We start from the raw sequence: 23,880 nt of genomic DNA, 5'->3' as shown, positions 1-23,880 counted from the left end.
TCCCCCTTCATCCTGTGGGATCTCTCTTCCCCATCCCCCTTTCTCCTGTGGGATCTCTCTTCCCAACCCCTTCCTCCTGTGGGATCTCTCTTCCCAACCCCTTCCTCCAGTGGGATCTCTCTTCCCAACCACTTCATCCTGTGGGATCTCTCTTCCGTATCCACTTCCTCCTGTGGGATCTCTCTTCCCAACCACTTCCTCCTGTGGGATCTCTCTTCCCCATCCACCTTCCTCCTATGGGATCTCACTTCCCGAACCCTTTACTCCTGTGGTATCTCTCTTCTCCATCCCCTTCCTCCTGTCGGATCACTTTCCCCATCCCCAATCCTCCTGTGGGATCTCTCTTCCCCATCCCCCTGCCTTCTGTGTGATCTCTTCCCAATCCCTTTCCTCCTGTCGGATCTCTCTTCCCCGTGACCTTTCCTCCTGCAGGATCTCTCTTTCCTATCCCCCTTCCACCTGTGGGAACTCTCTTCCCAATCCCCCCATAACTGTAGTATCTCTTTTCCCCATCCCATTTCCCACTGCGGGATCACTTATCAACATCCAGCTTCCTCCTGTGGGATCTCTCTTCCCCATCCCCCTTCCTCCTGTGGAATCTCTCTTCCCCATCCCCCTTCCTCGTGTGGGATATCTCTACCCTATCCCCCTTCATCCTGTGGGATCTCTCTTCCCCATCCCCCTTTCTCCTGTGGGATCTCTCTTCCCAACCCCTTCCTCCTGTGGGATCTCTCTTCCCAACCACTTCATCCTGTGGGATCTCTCTTCCGTATCCACTTCCTCCTGTGGGATCTCTCTTCCCAACCACTTCCTCCTGTGGGATTTCTCTTCCCAACCACTTCCTCCTGTGGGATCTCTCTTCCCAACTCCTTCCTCCTGTGTGATCTCTCTTCCCAACTCCTTCCTCCTGTGTGATCTCTCTTCCAGATCCCCCTGCCTTCTGTGTGATCTCTTCCCGATCCCTTTCCTCCTGTCGGATCACTTTCCCCATCCCCCTTACTGTGGGATCTGTCTTCCCCATTCCCATCCTCTTGTGGGATCTCTCATCCCCATCACTCTTCTTCCTGAGGGATCTCTCTTCCCCATCCCCTTCCTCCTCTGGGATCTCGATAACCCATCCCCTTCCTCCTGTGGAATCTCTCTTCCCCATCCCCCTTCCTCGTGTGGGATATCTCTACCCTATCCCCTTCCTCATGTGGGATCTCCTTTACCCATCCCCCTTCCTCCCAAGCGATCATTTTTCCCCATCCCCCTTCCTCCTATAGGATCTCTCTAACCCATCCCCCTTCCTCCTGTGGGATCTGTCTTCCCCATCCCCTTCCTCCTGTGGGATCTCTCTTCCCCATCCCCCTTCCTCCTGTAGGATCTCTCTTCCCCATCCCCCTTCGACCTGTGGGAACTCTGTTCCCCATCCCACTTCCTCCTGTGGGATCTCGCTTCCCCATCCCCCTTCCTCCTGTGGGATCTCTCTTCCCCATCCCCCTGCCTTCTGTGTGATCTCTCTTCCCGATCCCTTTCCTCCTGTCGGATCACTTTCCCCATCACCCTTACTGTGGGATCTCTCTTCCCCATTCCCATCCTCTTGTGGGATCTCTCATCCCCATCACTCTTCTTCCTGAGGGATCTCTCTTCCCCATCCCCTTCCTCCTCTGGGATCTCAATAACCCATCCCCTTCCTCCTGTGGAATCTCCCTTCCCCATCCCCCTTCCTCGTGTGGGATCTCCTTTACCCATCCCCCTTCCTCCTGTGGGATATCTCTACCCTATCCTATTCCTCGTGTGGGATCTCCTTTACCCATCCCCCTTCATCCTGTGGGATCACTCTTCCCCATCCCCCTTCATCCTGTGGGATCACCCTTCCCCATCCCCCTTCATCCTGTGGGATCACTCTTCCCCATCCCCCTTCATCCAGTGGGATCACTCTACCCCATCCCCCTTCATCCTGTGCGATCACCCTTCCCCATCCCCCTTCATCCTGTGGGATCAGTCTTCCCCATCCCCCTTCAACCTGTGGGATCACTCTTCCCCAGCCCCCTTCCTCCTGTGCGATTGCTCTTCCCCTTCCCCCTTGTTCCTTTTGGATTTCTCTTAGCCATTACTCTTCCTCTTGTCAGATTTCTCTTCCACACCCCCGTTCCTGCTGTTGGATTACTCTTCCCCATTCCCTTCCTCCTGCGGGATCTCTCTTCCCCATCCCACTTCCTCCTGTGGGATCTCTCTTCCCCATCCCTCTTCTTCCTATGGAATCTCACTTCCCGATCCCTTTCCTCCTGTGGTATCTCTCTTCTCCATCCCCTTCCTCCTGTCGGATCTCTTGTCCCCATCCCCATTCCTCCTGTGTGATCTCTCTTCCCGATCCCTTTCCTCCTGTCGGATCACTTTCCCCATCCCCCTTACTGTGGGATCTCTCTTCCCCATTCCCATCCTCTTGTGGGATCTCTCATCCCCATCACTCTTCTTCCTGAGGGATCTCTCTTCCCCATCCCCTTCCACCTCTGGGATCTCGATAACCCATCCCCTTCCTCCTGTGGAATCTCCCTTCCCCATCCCCCATCCTCCTGTGGGTCTCTCTTCCCCATCCCCTTCCTCCTGTGGGATCTCTCTTCCCCATCACCCATCCTCCTGTGGGATCTCTCTTCCCCATTCCCTTCCTCATGTGGAATCTCCTTTACCCATCCCCCATCCTCCCAAGCGATCATTTTTCCCCATCCCCCTTCCCCCTATAGGATCTCTCTTCCCCATCCCCTTCCTCCTGTGGGATCTCTCTTCCCCATCCCTCTTCCTCCTATAGAATCACTTTCCCCATCCCCATTCCTCCTGTGGGATCTCTCTTCCCAACTCCTTCCTCCTGTGGGATCTCTCTTCCCAACTCCTTCCTCCTGTGGGATCTCTCTTCCCATCCCCTTCCTTCTGTGGTATCTCTCTTCTCCATCCCCCTTCCTCCTGTCGGATCTCTTGTCCCCATCCCCATTCCTCCCGTGGGATTTCTCTTCCCCATCCCCCTGCCTTCTGTGTGATCTCTCTTCCCGATCCCATTCCTCCTGTCGGATCACTTTCCCCATCCCCCTTACTGTGGGATCGCTCTTCCCCATTCCCATCCTCTTGTGGGATATCTCATCCCCATCACTCTTCTTCCTGAGGGATCTCTCTTCGCCATCCCCTTCCTCCTCTGGGATCTCGATAACCCATCCCCTTCCTCCTCTGGGATCTCGATAACCCATCCCCTTCCTCCTGTGGAATCTCCCTTCCCCATCACCCTTCCTCGTGAGGGATCTCCTTTACTCATCCCGCTTCCTCCTGTGGGATATCTCTACCCTATCCCCTTCCTCGTGTGGAATCTCCTTTACCCATCCCCCTTCCTCCCAAGCGATCATTTTTCCCCATCCCCCTTCCTCCTATAGGATCTCTCTTCCCCATCCCCCTTCCTCCTGTGGGATCTCTCTTCCCCATCCACCTTCCTCCTATGGGATCTCACTTCCCGAACCCTTTACTCCTGTGGTATCTCTCTTCTCCATCCCCTTCCTCCTGTCGGATCACTTTCCCCATCCCCATTCCTCCTGTGGGATCTCTCTTCCCCATCCCCCTTCCTCCTATAGGATCTCTCTTCCCCATCCCCCTTCCTCCTGTGGGATCTCTCTTCCCCATCCCCCTTCCACCTTTGGGAACTCTCTTCCCCATCCCCTTCCTCGTGTGGGATCTCCTTAACCCATCCCCTTCCTCCTGTGGGATATCTCTACCCTATCCCCTTCCTCGTGTGGAATCTCCTTTACCCATCCCCCTTCCTCCCAAGCGATCATTTTTCCCCATCCCCTTCCTCCTATTGGATCTCTCTTCCCCATCCCCCTTCCTCCTGTGGGATCTCTCTTCCCCATCCCCCTTCCTCCTGTGGGATCTCTCTTCCCCATCCCCCTTCCTCCTGTGGGATCTCTCTTCCCCATCCCCTTCCTCGTGTAGGATCTCCTTTAGCCATCCCCCTTCCTCCTATAGGATCTCTCTTCCCCATCCCTCTTCCTCCTGTTGGATCTCCCTTCACCATCCTCCTTCCTCCTGTGGGATCTCTCCTTCCCATTCCCCTTTCTCCCATAGGATCTCTCTTTTCTATCCCCCTTCAACCTGTGGGAACTCTGTTCCCCATCCCACTTCCTCCTGTGGGATCTGTCTTCCCCATCCCACTTCCTTCTGTGGGATTTCTCTTCCCCATCCGCCTTCCTCCTGTGGGATCTCTCCTTCCCATTCCCCTTTCTCCCATAGGATCTCTCTTTTCTATCCCCCTTCAACCTGTGGGAACTCTGTTCCCTATCCCCTTCCTCCTGTAGGATCTCTCTTCCCCGTGACCTTTCCTCCTGCAGGATCTCTCTTTCCTATCCCCCTTCCACCTGTGGGAACTCTCTTCCCAATCCCCCCATAACTGTAGTATCTCTTTTCCCCATCCCATTTCCTACTGCGGGATCACTTATCAACATCCAGCTTCCTCCTGTGGGATCTCTCTTCCCCATTCACCTTCCTCCTGAGGGATCTCTTTTCGCGATCTCCTTCCTCCTGTGGGATATCTCTTCCCCATTCCTTTCTTCCTGTGGGATCTCTCTTCCCCATCCGCTTCCCCATGTAGAATTATTTCCCGATCTCCTTCCTCCCCTTCGATCTCCCTTCCTGATTCAGCTTCCTACTGCGGGATTTCTCTACTATATCCACTTCCTCCTCTGGGATCTCTCTTCCCCATCCCTCTTCCTCCTGTGGGATCTCTCTTCCCCATCCCCCTTCCTCCTGAGGGATCTCTCTTCCCCATCCCCCTTTCTCCTGTGGGATCTCTCTTCCCCATCCCCCTTCATCCTGTGGGATCTCTCTTCCCCATCCCCCTTTCTCCTGTGGGATCTCTCTTCCCAACCCCTTCCTCCTGTGGGATCTCTCTTCCCAACCCCTTCCTCCAGTGGGATCTCTCTTCCCAACCACTTCATCCTGTGGGATCTCTCTTCCGTATCCACTTCCTCCTGTGGGATCTCTCTTCCCAACCACTTCCTCCTGTGGGATCTCTCTTCCCCATCCACCTTCCTCCTATGGGATCTCACTTCCCGAACCCTTTACACCTGTGGTATCTCTCTTCTCCATCCCCTTCCTCCTGTCGGATCACTTTCCCCATCCCCATTCCTCCTGTGGGATCTCTCTTCCCCATCCCCCTGCCTTCTGTGTGATCTCTTCCCGATCCCTTTCCTCCTGTCGGATCTCTCTTCCCCGTGACCTTTCCTCCTGCAGGATCTCTCTTTCCTATCCCCCTTCCACCTGTGGGAACTCTCTTCCCAATCCCCCCATAACTGTAGTATCTCTTTTCCCCATCCCATTTCCTACTGCGGGATCACTTATCAACATCCAGCTTCCTCCTGTGGGATCTCTCTTCCCCATTCACCTTCCTCCTGAGGGATCTCTTTTCGCGATCTCCTTCCTCCTGTGGGATATCTCTTCCCCATTCCTTTCTTCCTGTGGGATCTCTCTTCCCCATGTAGAATTATTTCCCGATCTCCTTCCTCCCCTTCGATCTCCCTTCCTGATTCAGCTTCCTACTGCGGGATTTCTCTACTATATCCACTTCCTCCTCTGGGATCTCTCTTCCCCATCCCTCTTCCTCCTGTGGGATCTCTCTTCCCCTTCCCCTGCCTCCTGTGGGATCTCTCTTCCCCATCCCCCTTCCTCCTGTGGGATCTCTCTTCCCCATCCCCCTTTCTCCTGTGGGATCTCTCTTCCCCATCCCCCTTCATCCTGTGGGATCTCTCTTCCCCATCCCCCTTTCTCCTGTGGGATCTCTCTTCCCAACCCCTTCCTCCTGTGGGATCTCTCTTCCCAACCCTGTCCTCCAGTGGGATCTCTCTTCCCAACCACTTCATCCTGTGGGATCTCTCTTCCGTATCCACTTCCTCCTGTGGGATCTCTATTCCCAACCACTTCCTCCTGTGGGATTTCTCTTCCCAACCACTTCCTCCTGTGGGATCTCTCTTCCCAACTCCTTCCTCCTGTGTGATCTCTCTTCCCAACTCCTTCCTCCTGTGTGATCTATCTTCCAGATCCCCCTTCCTCCTGTGGGATCTCTCTTCCCCATCCACCTTCCTCCTATGGGATCTCACTTCCCGAACCCTTTACTCCTGTGGTATCTCTCTTCTCCATCCCCTTCCTCCTGTCGGATCACTTTCCCCATCCCCATTCCTCCTGTGGGATCTCTCTTCCCCATCCCCCTGCCTTCTGTGTGATCTCTTCCCGATCCCTTTCCTCCTGTCGGATCACTTTCCCCATCCCCCTTACTGTGGGATCTGTCTTCCCCATTCCCATCCTCTTGTGGGATCTCTCATCCCCATCACTCTTCTTCCTGAGGGATCTCTCTTCCCCATCCCCTTCCTCCTGTGGATTCTCTCTTCCCCATCCCCCTTCCTCGTGTGGGATCTCTTTTACCCATCCCCCTTCCTCCTGTGGGATATCTCTTCCCTATCCCCTTCCTCATGTGGAATCTCCTTTACCCATCCCCCTTCCTCCCAAGCGATCATTTTTCCCCATCCCCCTTCCTCCTATAGGATCTCTCTAACCCATCCCCCTTCCTCCTGTGGGATCTCTCTTCCCCATCCCCTTCCTCCTGTGGGATCTCTCTTCCCCATCCCCCTTCCTCCTGTAGGATCTCTCTTCCCCATCCCCCTTCGACCTGTGGGAACTCTGTTCCCCATCCCACTTCCTCCTGTGGGATCTCGCTTCCCCATCCCCCTCCCTCCTGTGGGATCTCTCTTCCCCATCCCCCTGCCTTCTGTGTGATCTCTCTTCCCGATCCCTTTCCTCCTGTCGGATCACTTTCCCCATCACCCTTACTGTGGGATCTCTCTTCCCCATTCCCATCCTCTTGTGGGATCTCTCATCCCCATCACTCTTCTTCCTGAGGGATCTCTCTTCCCCATCCCCTTCCTCCTCTGGGATCTCAATAACCCATCCCCTTCCTCCTGTGGAATCTCCCTTCCCCATCCCCCTTCCTCGTGTGGGATCTCCTTTACCCATCCCCCTTCCTCCTGTGGGATATCTCTACCCTATCCTCTTCCTCGTGTGGGATCTCCTTTACCCATCCCCCTTCCTCCTGTGGGATATCTCTACCCTATCCCCTTCCTCGTGTGGAATCTCTCTTCCCCATCCCCCTTCGTCCTGTAGGATCTCTCTTCCCCATTCCCCTTAGACCTGTGGGAACTCTGTTCCCCATCCCACTTCCTCCTGTGGGATCTCTCTTCCCCATCCCCCTTCCTCCTGTGGGATCTCTCTTCCCCATCCCCCTTCCTCCTATGGTATCTCTCTTCCCCATCCCCCTTCCTCCTTTGGGAACTCTCTTCCCCATCCCCCTTCCTCGTGTGGGATCTCCTTTACCCATCCCCCTTCCTCCTGTGGGATATCTCTACCCTATCCCCTTCCTCGTGTGGAATCTCCTTTACCCATCCCGCTTCCTCCCAAGCGATCATTTTTCCCCATCCCCCTTCCTCCTATAGGATCACTCTTCCCCATCCCCCTTCCTCCTGTGGGATCTCTCTTCCCCATCCCCTTCCTCGTGTAGGTTCTCCTTTACCCATCCCCCTTCCTCCTATAGGATCTCTCTTCCCCATCCCTCTTCCTCCTGTTGGATCTCCCTTCACCATCCGCCTTCCTCCTGTGGGATCTCTCCTTCCCATTCCCCTTTCTCCCATAGGATCTCTCTTTTCTATCCCCCTTCAACCTGTGGGAACTCTGTTCCCCATCCCACTTCCTCCTGTGGGATCTGTCTTCCCCATCCCACTTCCTTCTGTGGGATTTCTCTTCCCCATCCGCCTTCCTCCGATGGGATCTCTCCTTCCCATCCCCATTCCTCCCGTAGGATCACTCTTTCCTATCCCCCTTCCTCGAGTGGGATCTCTCTTCCCCATCCTCTTCCTCCTGTGGGATCTCTCTTCCCCGTGACCTTTCCTCCTGCAGGATCTCTCTTTCCTATCCCCCTTCCACCTGTGGGAACTCTCTTCCCAATCCCCCCATAACTGTAGTATCTCTTTTCCCCATCCCATTTCCTACTGCGGGATCACTTATCAACATCCAGCTTCCTCCTGTGGGATCTCTCTTCCCCATTCACCTTCCCCCTGAGACATCTCTTTTCGCGATCTCCTTCCTCCTGTGGGATATCTCTTCCCCATTCCTTTCTTCCTGTGGGATCTCTCTTCCCCATCCGCTTCCCCATGTAGAATTATTTCCCGATCTCCTTCCTCCCCTTCGATCTCCCTTCCTGATTCAGCTTCCTACTGCGGGATTTCTCTACTATATCCACTTCCTCCTCTGGGATCTCTCTTCCCCATCCCTCTTCCTCCTGTGGGATCTCTCTTCCCCTTCCCCTTCCTCCTGTGGGATCTCTCTTCCCCATCCCCCTTCCTCCTGTGGGATCTCTCTTCCCCATCCCCCTTTCTCCTGTGGGATCTCTCTTCCCCATCCCCCTTCATCCTGTGGGATCTCTCTTCCCCATCCCCCTTTCTCCTGTGGGATCTCTCTTCCCAACCCCTTCCTCCTGTGGGATCTCTCTTCCCAACCCTGTCCTCCAGTGGGATCTCTCTTCCCAACCACTTCATCCTGTGGGATCTCTCTTCCGTATACACTTCCTCCTGTGGGATCTCTCTTCCCAACCACTTCCTCCTGTGGGATCTCTCTTCCCAACTCCTTCCTCCTGTGTGATCTCTCTTCCAGATCCCCCTTCCTCCTGTGGGATCTCTCTTCCCCATCCACCTTCCTCCTATGGGATCTCACTTCCCGAACCCTTTACTCCTGTGGTATCTCTCTTCTCCATCCCCTTCCTCCTGTCGGATCACTTTCCCCATCCCCCTTCCTCCTGTGGGATTTCTCTTCCCCATCCCCCTGCCTTCTGTGTGATCTCTCTTCCCGATCCCTTTCCTCCTGTCGGATCACTTTCCCCATCCCCCTTACTGTCAACCTCGTGAATCTACGCTGCACTTCCTCTACAGCCAGGATGTCATTCCTTAACCCTGGAGACCAAATCTGTACACAATACTCCAGGTGTGGTCTCACCAGGGCTCTGTACAAATGCAAGAGGAATTCCTTGCTCTTGTACTCAATTCCCTTTGTAATAAAGGCCAACATTCCATTAGCCTTCTTCACTGCCTGCTGCACTTGCTCATTCACCTTCAGTGACTGATGAACAAGGACTCCTAGATCTCTCTGTATTTCTCCCTTACCTAACTCTACACCGTTCAGATAATAATCTGCCTTCCTGTTCTTACTCCCAAAGTGGATAACCTCACACTTATTCACATTAAACGTCATCTGCCAAGTATCTGCCCACTCACCCAGCCTATCCAAGTCACCCTGAATTCTCCTAACATCCTCATCACATGTCACACTGCCACCCAGCTTAGTATCATCAGCAAATTTGCTGATGTTATTCTCAATGCCTTCATCTAAATCGTTTATGTGAATTGTAAACAGTTGTGGTCCCAATTCCGAGCCCTGTGGCACCCCACTGGTCACCACCTGCCATTCCGAGAAACACCCATTCACCGCTACCCTTTGCTTTCTCTCTGCCAAACAGTTTTCTATCCATGTCAATGTCTTCCCCCCGATGCCCTGACCTTTGATTTTACCCACCAATCTCCTAAGTGGGGCCTTATCAAATGCCTTCTGAAAATCTAGGTACACTACATCCACTGGATCTCACCCGTCTAACTTCCTGGTTACATCCTCGAAAAACTCCAACAGATTAGTCAAGCATGATTTACCCATGCTGGCTCGGCCCAATCCTATCACTGTTATCTGGACATGCCACTATTTCATCCTGAATAATGGACTCTAGCATCTTCCCCACCACCGATGTCAGGCTAACAGGTCGATAGTTCTCTGTTTTCTCCCTCCCTCCTTTCTTAAAAAATGGGATAACATTAGCCATTCTCCAATCCTCAGGAACTGATCCTGAATCTAAAGAACATTAGAAAATGATTACCTATGCATCCGCAATTTCCAGGGCCACCTCCTTTAGTACCCTAGGATGCAGACCATCTAGACCTGGGGATTTGTCAGCCTTCAGTCCCATCAGTCTACTCATCACCGTTTCCTTCCTAATGTCAATCTGTTTCATTTCCTCTGTTACCCTATGTCCTTGGCCCATCCATACATCTGGGAGATTGCTTGTGTCTTCCCTAGTGAAGACAGATCTAAAGTACTCATTAAATTCTTCTGCCATTTCTCTGTTTCCCATAACTATTTCACCCAATTCATTCTTCAAGGGCCCAACATTGTTCTTAACTATCTTCTTTCTCTTCACATACGTAAAAAGCATTTGCTATCTTCCTTTATATTCCTGGCTAGCTTGCGTTCGTACCTCATTTTTTCTCCCCGTATTGCCTTTTTAGTTAAGTTCTGTTGTTCCTTAAAAACTTCCCAATCATCTGTCCTCCCACTCACCTTAGCTCTGTCATACTTCCTTTTTTTTAATGCTATGCAATCTCTGACTTCCTTTGTCAACCACTGTGGCCCCTTTTCCCCCCTTTGAATCCTTCCTTCTCTGGGGGATGAACTGATTTTGCACCTTGTGCCTTATTCCCAAGAATACCTGCCATTGCTGTTCCACTGTCTTTTCTGCTAGGCTATCCGTCCAGTCAACTTTGGCCAGCTCCTCCCTCATGGCTCCATAGTTTCCCCTGTTCATCTGCAACACTGACACCTCCGAGCTGCCCTTATCCTTCTCAAACTGTAGATAAAAACATATCATGTTATGGTCAATACCTCCTAATGGCTCCTTTACTTCAAGATCGCTTATCAAATCCTGTTCATTACACAAGACTAAATCCAGAACAGCCTTGTACCTGGTCGGCTCTCATACAAGCTGTTCCAAGAATGCATCCCGTAGGCACTCTACAAACCCCCTATCCTGAGGTCCAGCACCAAACTGTTTCTCCCAGTTCACCTGCATGTTGAAATCCCCCATCCCCCTTCGTCCTGTGGGATATCTCTACTGCATCCCCTTCCTCGTGTGGAATCTCCTTTACCCATCCCCCTTCCTCCCAAACGATCATTTTTCCCCATCCCCCTTCCTCCTATAGAATCTCTCTTTTCCATCCCCCTTCGACCTGTGGGAACTCTGTTCGCCATCCCACTTCCTCCTGTGGGATCTCTCTTCCCCATCCCCCTTCCTCCTGTGGGAACTCACTTCCCGATCCCCCTTCCTCCTATAGGATCTCTCTTCCCCATCCCCTTCCTGGTGTAGGATCTCCTTTACCCATCCCCCTTCCTCCTATAGGATCTCTCTTCCCCATCCCCTTCCTGGTGTAGGATCTCCTTTACCCATCCCCCTTCCTCCTATAGGATCTCTCTTCCCCATCCACCTTCCTCCTGTGTGATCTCTCCTTCCCATCCCCATTCCTCCCGTAGGATCACTCTTTCCTATCCCCCTTCCTCGAGTGGGATCTCTCTTCCCCATCCCCTTCCTCCTGTGGGATCTCTCTTCCCCATCCCCTTCCTCCTGTGGGATCTCTCTTCCCCACCCCCCTTCCTCCTATAGGATCTCTCTTCCCCATCCCCCTTCCTCCTGTGGGATCTCTCTTCCCCATCCCCTTCCTCCTGTGGGATCTCTCTTCCCCATCCCCCTTCCTCCTGTGGGATCTCTCTTCCCCATCCCCCTTCCTCCTGTGGGATCTCTCTTCCCCATCCCCCTTCCTCCTATAGGATCTCTCTTCCCGATCCCCTTCCTCGTGTAGGATCTCCTTTACCCATCCCCCTTCCTCCTATAGGAACTCTCTTCCCCATCCCTCTTCCTCCTGTTGGATCTCCCTTCACCATCCGCCTTCCTCCTGTGGGATCTCTCTTCCCCATCCCCCTTCCTCCTGTGGGATCTCTCTTCCCCATCCCTTTCCTCCTGTGGGATCTCTCTTCCCCATCCCCCTTCCTCCTGTAGGATCTCTCTTCCCCATCCCCCTTTCTCCTGTGGGATCTCTCTTCCCCATCCCCCTTCCTCCTGTGGGATCTCTCTTCCCCATCCCCCTTCCTCCTGTAGGATCTCTCTTCCCCATCCCCCTTCCTCTGTGGGATCTCTCTTCCCCATCCCCCTTCCTCCTATGGGATCTCTCTTTTCCATCCCCCTTCGACCTGTGGGAACTCTGTTCCCCATCCCATTTCCTCCTGTGGGATCTCTGTTCCCAATCCCCCTTCCTCCTGTGGGATATCTCTTCCCCATCCCTCTTCCTCCTGTTGGATCTCCCTTCACCATCCGCCTTCCTCCTGTTGGATCTCCCTTCACCATCCGCCTTCCTCCTGTGGGATCTCTCCTTCCCATTCCCTTTCTCCCATAGGATCTCTCTTTTCTATCCCCCTTCGACCTGTGGGAACTCTGTTCCCCATCCCACTTCCTCCTGTGGGATCTGTCTTCCCCATCCCACTTCCTTCTGTGGGATTAATCTTCCCCAGCCCACTTCTTCCTGTGGGATCTGTCTTCCCCATCCCACTTCCTTCTGTGGGATTTCTCTTCCCCATCCACCTTCCTCCTGTTGGATCTCCCTTCACCATCCGCCTTCCTCCTGTGGGATCTCTCTTCCCCATCCCCCTTCCTCCTGTGGGATCTCTCTTCCCCATCCCTTTCCTCCTGTGGGATCTCTCTTCCCCATCCCCCTTCCTCCTGTAGGATCTCTCTTCCCCATCCCCCTTTCTCCTGTGGGATCTCTCTTCCCCATCCCCCTTCCTCCTGTGGGATCTCTCTTCCCCATCCCCCTTCCTCCTGTAGGATCTCTCTTCCCCATCCCCCTTCCTCTGTGGGATCTCTCTTCCCCATCCCCCTTCCTCCTATGGGATCTCTCTTTTCCATCCCCCTTCGACCTGTGGGAACTCTGTTCCCCATCCCATTTCCTCCTGTGGGATCTCTCTTCCCCATCCCCCTTCCTCCTGTGGGATCTCTCTTCCCCATCCCTCTTCCTCCTGTTGGATCTCCCTTCACCATCCGCCTTCCTCCTGTTGGATCTCCCTTCACCATCCGCCTTCCTCCTGTGGGATCTCTCCTTCCCATTCCCTTTCTCCCATAGGATCTCTCTTTTCTATCCCCCTTCGACCTGTGGGAACTCTGTTCCCCATCCCACTTCCTCCTGTGGGATCTGTCTTCCCCATCCCACTTCCTTCTGTGGGATTAATCTTCCCCAGCCCACTTCTTCCTGTGGGATCTGTCTTCCCCATCCCACTTCCTTCTGTGGGATTTCTCTTCCCCATCCACCTTCCTCCTGTGTGATCTCTCCTTCCCATCCCCATTCCTCCCGTAGGATCACTCTTTCCTATCCCCCTTCCTCGAGTGGGATCTCTCTTCCCCATCCCCCTTCCTCCTATAGGATCTCTCTTCCCCATCCCCTTCCTCGTGTAGGATCTCCTTTACCCATCCCCCTTCCTCCTATAGGATCTCTCTTCCCCATCCGCCTTCCTCCTGTGGGATCTCTCCTTCCGATTCCCTTTCTCCCGTAGGATCTCTCTTTTCTATCCCCCTTCGACCTGTGGGAACTCTGTTCCCCATCCCACTTCTTCCTGTGGGATCTGTCTTCCCCAGCCCACTTCCTTCTGTGGGATTTATCTTCCCCATCCCCCTTCCTCGTGTGGGATGTCCTTTACCCATCCCCCTTCCTCCTGTGGGATATCTCTACCCCATCCCCTTCCTCGTGTGGAATCTCCTTTACCCATCCCCTTCCTCCCAAGCGATCATTTTCCCCCATCCCCCTTCCTCCTATTGGATCTCTCTTCCCCATCCCCCTTCCTCCTGTGGGATCTCTCTTCCCCATCCCCTTCCTCGTGTAGGATCTCCTTTACCCATCCCCCTTACTGTGGGATCTCTCTTCCCCATTCCCATCCTCTTCTGGGATCTCTCATCCCCATCACTCTTCTTCCTGAGGGATCTCTCTTCCCCATCCCCCTTCCTCCTCTGGGATCTCAATAACCCATCCCCTTCCTCCTGTGGAATCTCCCTTCGCCATCCCCCATCCTCCTGTGGGATCTCTCGTCCCCATTCCCCTTTCTCCTGTGGGGTCTCTCTTCCCAACCCCTTCCTACTGTGGGATCTCTCTTCCCAACCCCTTCCTATTGTGGGATCTCTCTTCCAGATCCCCCTTCCTCCTGTGGGATCTCTCTTCCCAACCACTTCATCCTTTGGGATCTCTCTTCCCTATCCACTTCCTCCTGTGGGATCTCTCTTCCCCATCCCCCTTCCTCCTAGGGGATCTCACTTCCCGAACCCTTTCCACCTGTGGTATCTCTCTTCCTGCATCCCCTTCCTCCTGTCGGATCACTTTCCCCATCCCCCTTCGTCCTGTGGGATCTCTCTTCCCCATCCCCCTGCCTTCTGTGTGATCTCTCTTCCCGATCCCTTTCCTCCTGTCGGATCACTTTCCCCATCCCCCTTACTGTGGGATCTCTCTTCCCCATTCCCATCCTCTTGTGGGATCTCTCATCCCCATCACTCTTCTTCCTGAGGGATCTCTCTTCCCCATCCCCCTTCCTCCTCTGGGATCTCAATAACCCATCCCCTTCCTCCTGTGGAATCTCCCTTCGCCATCCCCCATCCTCCTGTGGGATCTCTCGTCCCCATTCCCCTTTCTCCTGTGGGGTCTCTCTTCCCAACCCCTTCCTACTGTGGGATCTCTCTTCCCAACCCCTTCCTATTGTGGGATCTCTCTTCCAGATCCCCCTTCCTCCTGTGGGATCTCTCTTCCCAACCACTTCATCCTTTGGGATCTCTCTTCCCTATCCACTTCCTCCTGTGGTATCTCTCTTCCCCATCCCCCTTCCTCCTAGGGGATCTCACTTCCCGAACCCTTTCCACCTGTGGTATCTCTCTTCTGCATCCCCTTCCTCCTGTCGGATCACTTTCCCCATCCCCCTTCGTCCTGTGGGATCTCTCTTCCCCATCCCCCTGCCTTCTGTGTGATCTCTCTTCCCGATCCCTTTCCTCCTGTCGGATCACTTTCCCCATCCCCCTTACTGTGGGATCTCTCTTCCCCATTCCCATCCTCTTGTGGGATCTCTCATCCCCATCACTCTTCTTCCTGAGGGATTTCTCTTCCCCGTGCCCTTCCTCCTCTGGGATCTCAATAACCCATCCCCTTCCTCCTGTGGAATCTCCCTTCCCCATCCCCCTTCCTCGTGTGGGATCTCCTTTACCCATCCCCCTTCCTCCTGTGGGATCTCTCTTCCCCATCCCCCTTCCTCGTGTGGGATCTCTCTTCCCCATCCCCCTTCCTCCTGTGAAATCTCTCTTCCCCATCCCCCATCCTCCTGTGGGATCTCTCTTCCCCATCCCCCTTTCTCCTGTGGGGTCTCTCTTCCCAACCCCTTCCTACTGTGGGATCTCTCTTCCCAACCCCTTCCTCCTATGGGATCTCTCTTCCCAACCTCTTCATCCTGTGGGATCTCTCTTCCCTATCCACTTCCTCCTGTGGGATCTCTCTTCCCAACTCCTTCCTCCTGTGTGATCTCTCTTCCAGATTCCCCTTTCTCCTGTGGGATCTCTCTTCCCCATCCCCCTTCCTCCTAGGGGATCTCACTTCCCGAACCCTTTCCTCCTGTGGTATCTCTCTTCTGCATCCCCTTCCTCCTGTCGGATTCCCCATCCCCCTTCCTCCTGTGGGATCTCTCTTCCCCATCCCCCTGCCTTCTGTGTGATCTCTCTTCCCGATCCCTTTCCTCCTGTCGGATCACTTTCCCCATCCCCCTTACTGTGGGATCTCTCTTCCCCATTCCCATCCTCTTGTGGGATCTCTCATCCCCATCACTCTTCTTCCTGAGGGATTTCTCTTCCCCATCCCCTTCCTCCACTGGGATCTCAATAACCCATCCCCTTCCTCCTGTGGAATCTCCGTTCCCCATCCCCCATCCTCCTGTGGGATCTCTCTTCCCAACCCCTTCCTCCTATGGGATCTCTCTTCCCAACCTCTTCATCCTGTGGGATCTCTCTTCCCTATCCACTTCCTCCTGTGGGATCTCTCTTCCCAACCACTTCCTCCTGTGGGATCTCTCTTCCCAACTCCTTCCTCCTGTGTGATCTCTCTTCCAGATTCCCCTTTCTCCTGTGGGATCTCTCTTCCCCATCCCCCTTCCTCCTAGGGGATCTCACTTCCCGAACCCTTTCCTCCTGTGGTATCTCTCTTCTGCATCCCCTTCCTCCTGTCGGATCACTTTCCCCATCCCCTTCCTCCTCTGGGATCTCAATAACCCATCCCCTTCCTCCTGTGGAATCTCCCTTCCTCATCCCCCTTCCTCGTGTGGGATCTCCTTTACCCATCCCCCTTCCTCCTGTGGAATCTCTCTTCCCCATCCCCCTTGCTCGTGTGGGATCTCCTTTACCCATCCCCCTTCCTCCCAAGCGATCATTTTTCCCCATCCCCCTTCCTCCTATAGGATCTCTCTTCCCCATCATCCTTCATCCTGTGGGATCTCTCTTCCCCATCCCACTTCCTCCTGTAGGATCTCTCTTCCCCATCCCCCTTCCTCGTGTGGGATGACCTTTACCCATCCCCCTTCCTCGTGTGGGATATCTCTACACAGTCTCTCTAACCTCTCTGCGTAAGACAGTCCAGACATCCCAGGAATCAACCTCGTGAATCTACGCTGCACATCCTCTACAGCCAGGATGTCATTCCTTAACCCTGGAGACCAAAACTGTACACAATACTCCAGGTGTGGTCTCACCAGGGATCTGTACAAATGCAAGAAGATTTCCTTGCTCTTGTACTCAATTCCCTTTGTAATAAAGGCCAACATTCCATTAGCCTTCTTCACTGCCTGCTGTACTTGCTCATTCAATTTCATTGACTGATGAACAAGGACTCCTAGATCTCTTTGTATTTCTCCCTTACCTAACACTACACCGTTCAGATAATAATCTGCCTTCCTGTTCTTACTCCCAAAGTGGATAACCTCACACTTATTCACATTAAACGTCATCTGCCAAGTATCTGCCCACTCACCCAGCCTATCCAAGTCACCCTGAATTCTCCTAACATCCTCATCACATGTCACACTGCCACCCAGCTTAGTATCATCAGCAAATTTGCTGATGTTATTCTCAATGCCTTCATCTAAATCGCTGATGTAAATCGTAAACAGCTGTGGTCCCAATACCGAACCCTGTGGCACCCCACTAGTCACCACCTGCCATTCCGAGAAACACCCATTCACCGTTACCCTTTGCTTTCTATCTGCCAAAAAGTTTTCTATCCATGTCAGTGTCTTCCCCCTGATGCCCTGAGCTTTGATTTTACCCACCAATCTCCTATGTGGGACCTTATCAAATGCCTTCTGAAAATCGAGGTACACTACATCCACTGGATCTCACCCGTCTAACTTCCTGGTTACATCCTCGAAAAACTCCAACAGATTAGTCAAGCATGATTTACCCTTGGTAAATCCATGCTGGTCGGCCCAATCCTATCACTGCTACCTAGATATGCCACCATTTCATTCTTAATAATGGACTCTAGCATCTTCCCCACCACCGATGTCAGGCTAACAAGTCGATAGTTCTCTGTTTTCTCCCTCCCTCCTTTCTTAAAAAATGGGATAACATTAGCCATTCTCCAATCCTCAGGAACTGATCCTGAATCTAAGGAACATTAGAAAATGATTACCAATGCATCCACAATTTCCAGGGCCACCTCCTTTAGTACCCTAGGATGCAGACCATCTGGACCTGGGGATTTGTCAGCCTTCAGTCCCATCAGTCTACTCATCACCGTTTCCTTCCTAATGTCAATCTGTTTCATTTCCTCTGTTACCCTATGTCCTTGGCCCATCCATACATCTGGGAGATTGCTTGTGTCTTCCCTAGTGAAGACAGATCTAAAGTACTCATTAAATTCTTCTGCCATTTCTCTGTTTCACATAACAATTTCACCCAATTCATTCTTCAAGGGCCCAACATTGTTCTTAACTATCTTCTTTCTCTTCACATACGTAAAAAGCATTTGCTATCTTCCTTTATATTCCTGGCTAGCTTGCGTTCGTACCTCATTTTTTCTCCCCGTATTGCCTTTTTAGTTAAGTTCTGTTGTTCCTTAAAAACTTCCCAATCATCTGTCCTCCCACTCACCTTAGCTCTGTCATACTTCCTTTTTTTTAATTCTATGCAATCTCTGACTTCCTTTGTCAACCACTGTGGCCCCTTTCCCCCCTTTGAATCCTTCCTTCTCTGGGGATGAACTGATTTTGCACCTTGTGCCTTATTCCCAAGAATACCTGCCATTGCTGTTCCACTGTCTTTTCTGCTAGGCTATCCGTCCAGTCAACTTTGGACAGCTCCTCCCTCATGGCTCCATAATTTCCCCTGTTCATCTGCAACACTGACACCTCCGAGCTGCCCTTATCCTTCACAAACTGCAGATAAAAACATATCATGTTATGGTCACTACCTCCTAATGGCTCCTTTACTTCAAGATCGCTTATCAAACCCTGTTCATTACACAAGACTAAATCCAGCCTTGTCCCTGGTCGGCTCTCGTACAAGCTGTTCCAATAATGCATCCCATAGGCCCTCTACAAACTCCCTGTCCTGAGGTCCAGCACCAAACTGTTTCTCCAAGTTCACCTGCATGTTGAAATTCTCCATCCCCCTTCTCCCTGTGGGATATCTCTACCCCATCCCCTTCCTCCTATAGGATCTCTCTTCCCCATCCCCTTCCTCGTGTAGGATCTCCTTTACCCATCCCCCTTCCTCCTATAGGATCTCTCTTCCCCATCCCTCTTCCTCCTGTTGGATCTCCCTTCACCATCCGCCTTCCTCCCGTGGGATCTCTCCTTCCCATACCCCTTCCTCCTGTGGGATCTCTCTTTCCTATCCCCCTTCCACCTGTGGGAACTCTCTTCCCCATCCCCCGTCCTCGTGTGGGATCTCCTTTACCCATCCCCCTTCCTCCTGTGGGATCTCTCTACCCCATCCCCCTTCCTCCTGTAGGATCTCTCTTCCCCATCCGCCTTCCTCCTGTGGGATCTCTCCTCCACATCTGCCTTCCTACTGTGGGATCTCTCTTCCCCATCCCCTTTCCACCTGTGGGATCTCTCTTCCCCATCCCCCTTCCTCCTGTGGCATCTCTCTTCCCCATCCCCCTTCCTCCCGTGGGATCCCCCTTCCCCATCCCATTTCCTCCGCTGGGATCTCTCATCCCCATCGTCCTTCATCCGGTGGGATCTCTTATCCCTATCCCCCTTTCCTCCGGATGGATCTCTTTTTCCCCATCCCCCTCCCTCCTGTGGGATCTCTCTTCCCCATTCCCCCTCCTCATGTGGGATCTGTCTTCCCCAACCCCCTTCCTCCTGTGGGATCTCTCTTCCCCATTGCCTTCCTCCTATGGGATCTCACTTACCAATCCCCCTTCCACCTGTGGGATCTCTCTTCCCCAGCCTCCTTCCTCTTGTGGGAACTCTCTTCCCCAGCCCCCTTCCTCTTGTGGGATCTCTCTTCCCCAGCCCCCTTCCACTTGTGGGATCTCACTTTCCCATCCTCTTCCTCCTATGGGATCTCTCTTCCCCATCCCCCGTCCTCCTGTTGGATCTCTCTTCCCCATCCGCCTTGCTCCTATGGGAACTCTCTTTCTCATTCCCCTCCCTCCTGTGGGATCTCTCTTCCTCATCCCCCTCCCTCCTGTGGGATCTCTCTTCCCCAGCCCCCTTCCTCCTGTCGGATGTTTCTTCCCCATCCCCTTTCCTGCTGTGTGATATGCCATCCCATCCCCCTTCCTCCTGTGGGATCTCTCTTCCGCATACCCCTTCCTCCTGTGGGATCTCTCTTCCCCATCCCCCTTCCTCCTGTGGGATCTCTCTTCCCCATCCCCCTTCCTCCTGTGGGATCTCTCGTTTCCAACCCCCATCCTTCTGTGGGATCTCTCTTCCCCATCCCCCTACCTCCTGTTGGATCTCTCTTCCTGATTCTGCTTCCTACTGTGGGATCACTCTTCCCCATCCACTTCCTCCTGCTGGAAATTTCTTCCCCATCCCCCTTTCTCCTGAGGGATCTCTCTGCCGCATCCCTCTTCCTCCTGTGGGATCTCTCTTCCCCATCCCCCTTCCTCTATGTGATCTCTCTTCCCCATCACCCTCCTCCTGTGGGATCTCTTCCCCATCTCCTTCCTCCTGTGGGATCTCTCATCCCCATCCCCCTTTCTCCTGTGGGATCTCTCTTCCCCGTCCCCCGGTGGGATCTCTCCTTTCCCATCCCCCCATAACTGTGGTATCCCTTTTCCCCATCCCATTTCCTCTTGCGGGATCTCTCTTTCCCCATCCCACTTCCTCCTGTGGGATCTCTTTCCCCCATCCCTTTCCTCTTGCGTCTTTCCGTCCGTTCCCTCAGGTGGGGTCTCTTCCTCCATCTCCCATCGACATTTCTCGATGCACAAAGCTTCCTCACTGTGGGACTATATCACCTTCATCCCTGCCCCTTCTGACACTCTGTGGTCAGTAACACTTTTCTAGCCAACGGAGAACGAGACAGGATATTTGGAGTTCACAGGGTCACAGCAACAGACTAAATGACTGACATTGGGTGAATACCCTGGAGCTGGGCAGTGAGGGACATTGACAGTGATGGGAACTCCGATCAGTGATTTACGGAAGGGTTTAATGTTTCCTGAAATATCCGCTTGAGAGAATTACCTTCAGACCCACGGTTTGTATCACTTTGTTCATCAATTTGTCTGTTTGTGTTTAGACTCGGGAAGAATGACCTGGGAGATTCAGGAGTGAAACTGGTGTTGTCGGCTCTGAGGAACCCGGAGTGTAAAATACAGAAACTGTGGTAAGTACCGGACTGTGGCAGATTGTGTTTACAGTCACTGGGTGTCTGACACTGAACATTAATGTGATCAGTAATAGTGTTACTGATAAACACTGGGGATTTGTACCGTCTCCTGTCTCTCTGTGTCCTTCACCCTCACTCTCTCTCTCATCTCCAGGCTGGGGTATGTCGGTCTCACAGATTCTGGGGCCGAGGATCTCGCCTCCGCTCTCAGTACAAAATCATCACTGACGGAGCTGGACCTGAGTTGTAATAAACTGGGAGATTCAGGAGTGAAACTGGTGTCTGTGGCTCTGAGGAACCCGGAGTGTAAAATACAGAAACTGGAGTAAGTACCAGACTGTGGGAGATTGTGTTTACAGTTACTGGGTGTCTGACACTGAACATTAATGTAATCAGTAATAGTGTTACTGATAAACACTGGGGATTTGTACCGTCTCCTGTCTCTCTGTGTCCTTCACCCTCACTCTCTCTCATCTCCAGGCTGGTCGGTGTCGGTCTCACAGATTCTGGGGCCGAGGATCTCGCCTCTGCTCTCAGTACAAAACCATCACTGACGGAGCTGGACCTGAGTAATAATGAACTGGGAGATTCAGGAGTGAAACTGGTGTCTGCGGCTCTGAGGAACCCGGAGTGTAAAATACAGAAACTGTGGTAAGTACCAGACTGTGGGAGATTGTGTTTACAGTCACTGGGTGTCTGACACTGAACATTAATGTGATCAGTAATTGTGTTACTGATAAACACTGGGGATTTGTACCGTCTCCTGTCTCTCTGTGTCCTTCACCCTCACTCTCTCATCTACAGGCTGGAGAGTGTCGGTCTCACAGATTCTGGGGCCGAGGATCTCGCCTCCGCTCTCAGTACAAAACCATCACTGACGGAGCTGGACCTGGGATTAAACTCTCTGACAGACCGATCTGTCCCCGCTCTCCGCCGCCTCATACTGACCCTCCCGAGTCTGGAGTGGATCTGGTGAGTGTTTGTGTTAATGTTCAATGTGATAAAATATCAGCGGATCCGCGGGTTTTCTGGTGATATTTGTCTGTGAGTGTTGTTGAAACATTAACCCCGGTCCCCTGTTACTGACACTGTTGTGTAATCTGTTTATTCCATCTTCATTCTCCCATCTGTTTCAGGCTGCGGGGGAATTGGTTCACTGAGACCGGGAAGGAGGAACTGAGATCTCTGCGGGAAGTCAGACCCGGACTGTTTGTGGATCCTGTGAACATCTGAATGTGTGAACATCCCCGCCCGCGGGATGGAGCCGATTCCCCGCCCTCCCCTTTAACTCACACCTCCCCTTTAACTCCCCCTCCCCTTTAACTCCCCCCTCCCCTTTAACTCCCCCCTCCCCTTTAACTCCCCCTCCCCTTTATCTCCCCCCTCCCCTTTAACCTCCCGCCCTTACCTTTAACGGCCGCGCGCCGGGGCTGATTCCCAACAGTTTTAACGGAACTGGCTCCGGTCTCGAGCTCGGTGATATCGGAAGCGCTCCCGCGGTGACGCATTTCCGCCCGTTGTCCGGCGGCGCCACTTCCGCCGGATGTGCGTGTACGAGACTCTCCCGCGTGACCCCCCCGGGGAATTACCCGGACAGGAGGAGCCCGGGGAGGGGTCCGGGGCTCAGTCTGGGACACCGGTGTCCCGGGGGGGGGGGGGGGTCCGGGGCTCAGTCTGGGACACCGGTGTCCCGGGGGGGCGGGGCTCAGTCTGGGACACCGGTGTCCGGGGGGGGGGCGGGGATCAGTCTGGGACACCGGTGTCCCGGGAGAGAATCCTTTTGCTCCCGTTGCCGAGGACGGTGCATTCGGCAGTCTGGCCGATACAATGGTGTTAAATTGACAAATCCCTCGGCAATGGCCTCGGATCCGCAGCGATCCCGGACACGGCCCTGAAGTGTGATTGGATGCAGAGTGACGGTGAGAGACGGGACTGATTAATCTACCGGTCACCCGTTGTCGCCGGTCAGTTAATTCTGTGTGACTGTGAGTGAGTCGGGAACATTGAGGCGACCCACTTTCTGCGCAGGCGCATGGACTCACAAATAGCCAGCGCGGTGAGCACCTCTGACGTCATTTCCGCTCGGAGAGGGCGGGCGCTCGGGATTAAATGCGCAGGCGCACCGGCTCACAAATAGCCACGGATTAAATGCCAGCGCCGCGAAGTTTGAATAAACTAGTCTGGAACAGACTCACCGACTGCGTGTCGTTGTCTCTAACTCTGTACGTAGTACATCGCTACAACAGTGTATTTATTCCCGCAAGTCAGCAGCTCACAAACTGTAATTTGCATTTATCATGATGAACTCAATAAACCGCTTTAACTTCCTGCCTTGGTGTCGGACTTGAGTTTGTTTGAGGTTTCCGCTGCCCCCCCGCACCCTGTGCACTGTAACAGTGGGTCGGAGCTCCTCACACTGACACAGTAGCGTCTCAGCTCCAGGCTGAGGGAGGTCGGACTGGCAGAGTCTGGGTGCCCCAGGATCTCGTCTCAAATTAACCCCCTTCCTGGCAAACCGTCCCCCTCCTGTACCCCGCAGACAGTTAATATCGGCTCGAATATCAGACGTGAGTCACTGAGGTCCCGAGTACGAGACGGATGGAGGATGGAATACCGGCGTGAAACACAGAGTGAATCTCCCCCAACCCGGCCCATCACATACTCCCGGGCTCAGAAACAGAGTGAATCTCCCTCCACACCGTCCCATCACATACTCCCGGGTTCAGACACAGAGTGAATCTCCCTCCCACACCGTCCCATCGCACACTCCCGGGGTCAGACACAGAGCGATTCTCCCTCCACACCGTCCCATCACACACTCCCGGGGTCGGACACAGAGCGAATCTCCCTCCACAGCGTCCCATCACACACTTACGGGGTCAGACACAGAGTGAATCTCCCTCCACACCTTCCCATCACACACTCCTGGGGCCAGACACAGAGTGAATCTCCCTCCACACCATCCCATCACACACTCCCGGGGTCAGACACAGAGTGAATCTCCCTCCACACCATCCCATCACACACTCCCGGGGTCAGACACAGTGTGAATCCCCGTCCACACCGTCCCATCACACTCTCCCGGGGTCAGACAC

The 23,880-nt window shown here is 53.4% G+C and overlaps 1 protein-coding gene across 4 annotated transcripts in view; it reads left to right on the top strand.

Moving 5' to 3' along the window:
* Positions 1 to 22,128, top strand: part of LOC140720761 (NACHT, LRR and PYD domains-containing protein 3-like) — a 432,530-nt gene extending 410,402 nt beyond the window's left edge. For all 4 annotated transcript variants that reach the window (XM_073035591.1, XM_073035590.1, XM_073035588.1 and 1 more), the window contains 5 exons: positions 20,696 to 20,782; positions 20,940 to 21,110; positions 21,266 to 21,436; positions 21,590 to 21,757; positions 21,922 to 22,128. In XM_073035591.1, the coding sequence (XP_072891692.1) occupies positions 20,696 to 20,782; positions 20,940 to 21,110; positions 21,266 to 21,436; positions 21,590 to 21,757; positions 21,922 to 22,018 (694 nt within the window). In that variant the 3' untranslated portion in view covers positions 22,019 to 22,128. The remainder of the gene's footprint in view (positions 1 to 20,695; positions 20,783 to 20,939; positions 21,111 to 21,265; positions 21,437 to 21,589; positions 21,758 to 21,921) is intronic.
* The last annotated feature ends 1,752 nt before the right edge of the window (positions 22,129 to 23,880 follow it).

Source organism: Hemitrygon akajei, unplaced genomic scaffold (genome assembly GCF_048418815.1).
Source record: "Hemitrygon akajei unplaced genomic scaffold, sHemAka1.3 Scf000046, whole genome shotgun sequence".
NCBI classification, from domain to species: Eukaryota; Metazoa; Chordata; class Chondrichthyes; order Myliobatiformes; family Dasyatidae; genus Hemitrygon; species Hemitrygon akajei.
Note: the sequence above shows the minus strand (reverse complement) of the source record. Positions and strands in the feature narration are given on the sequence as shown.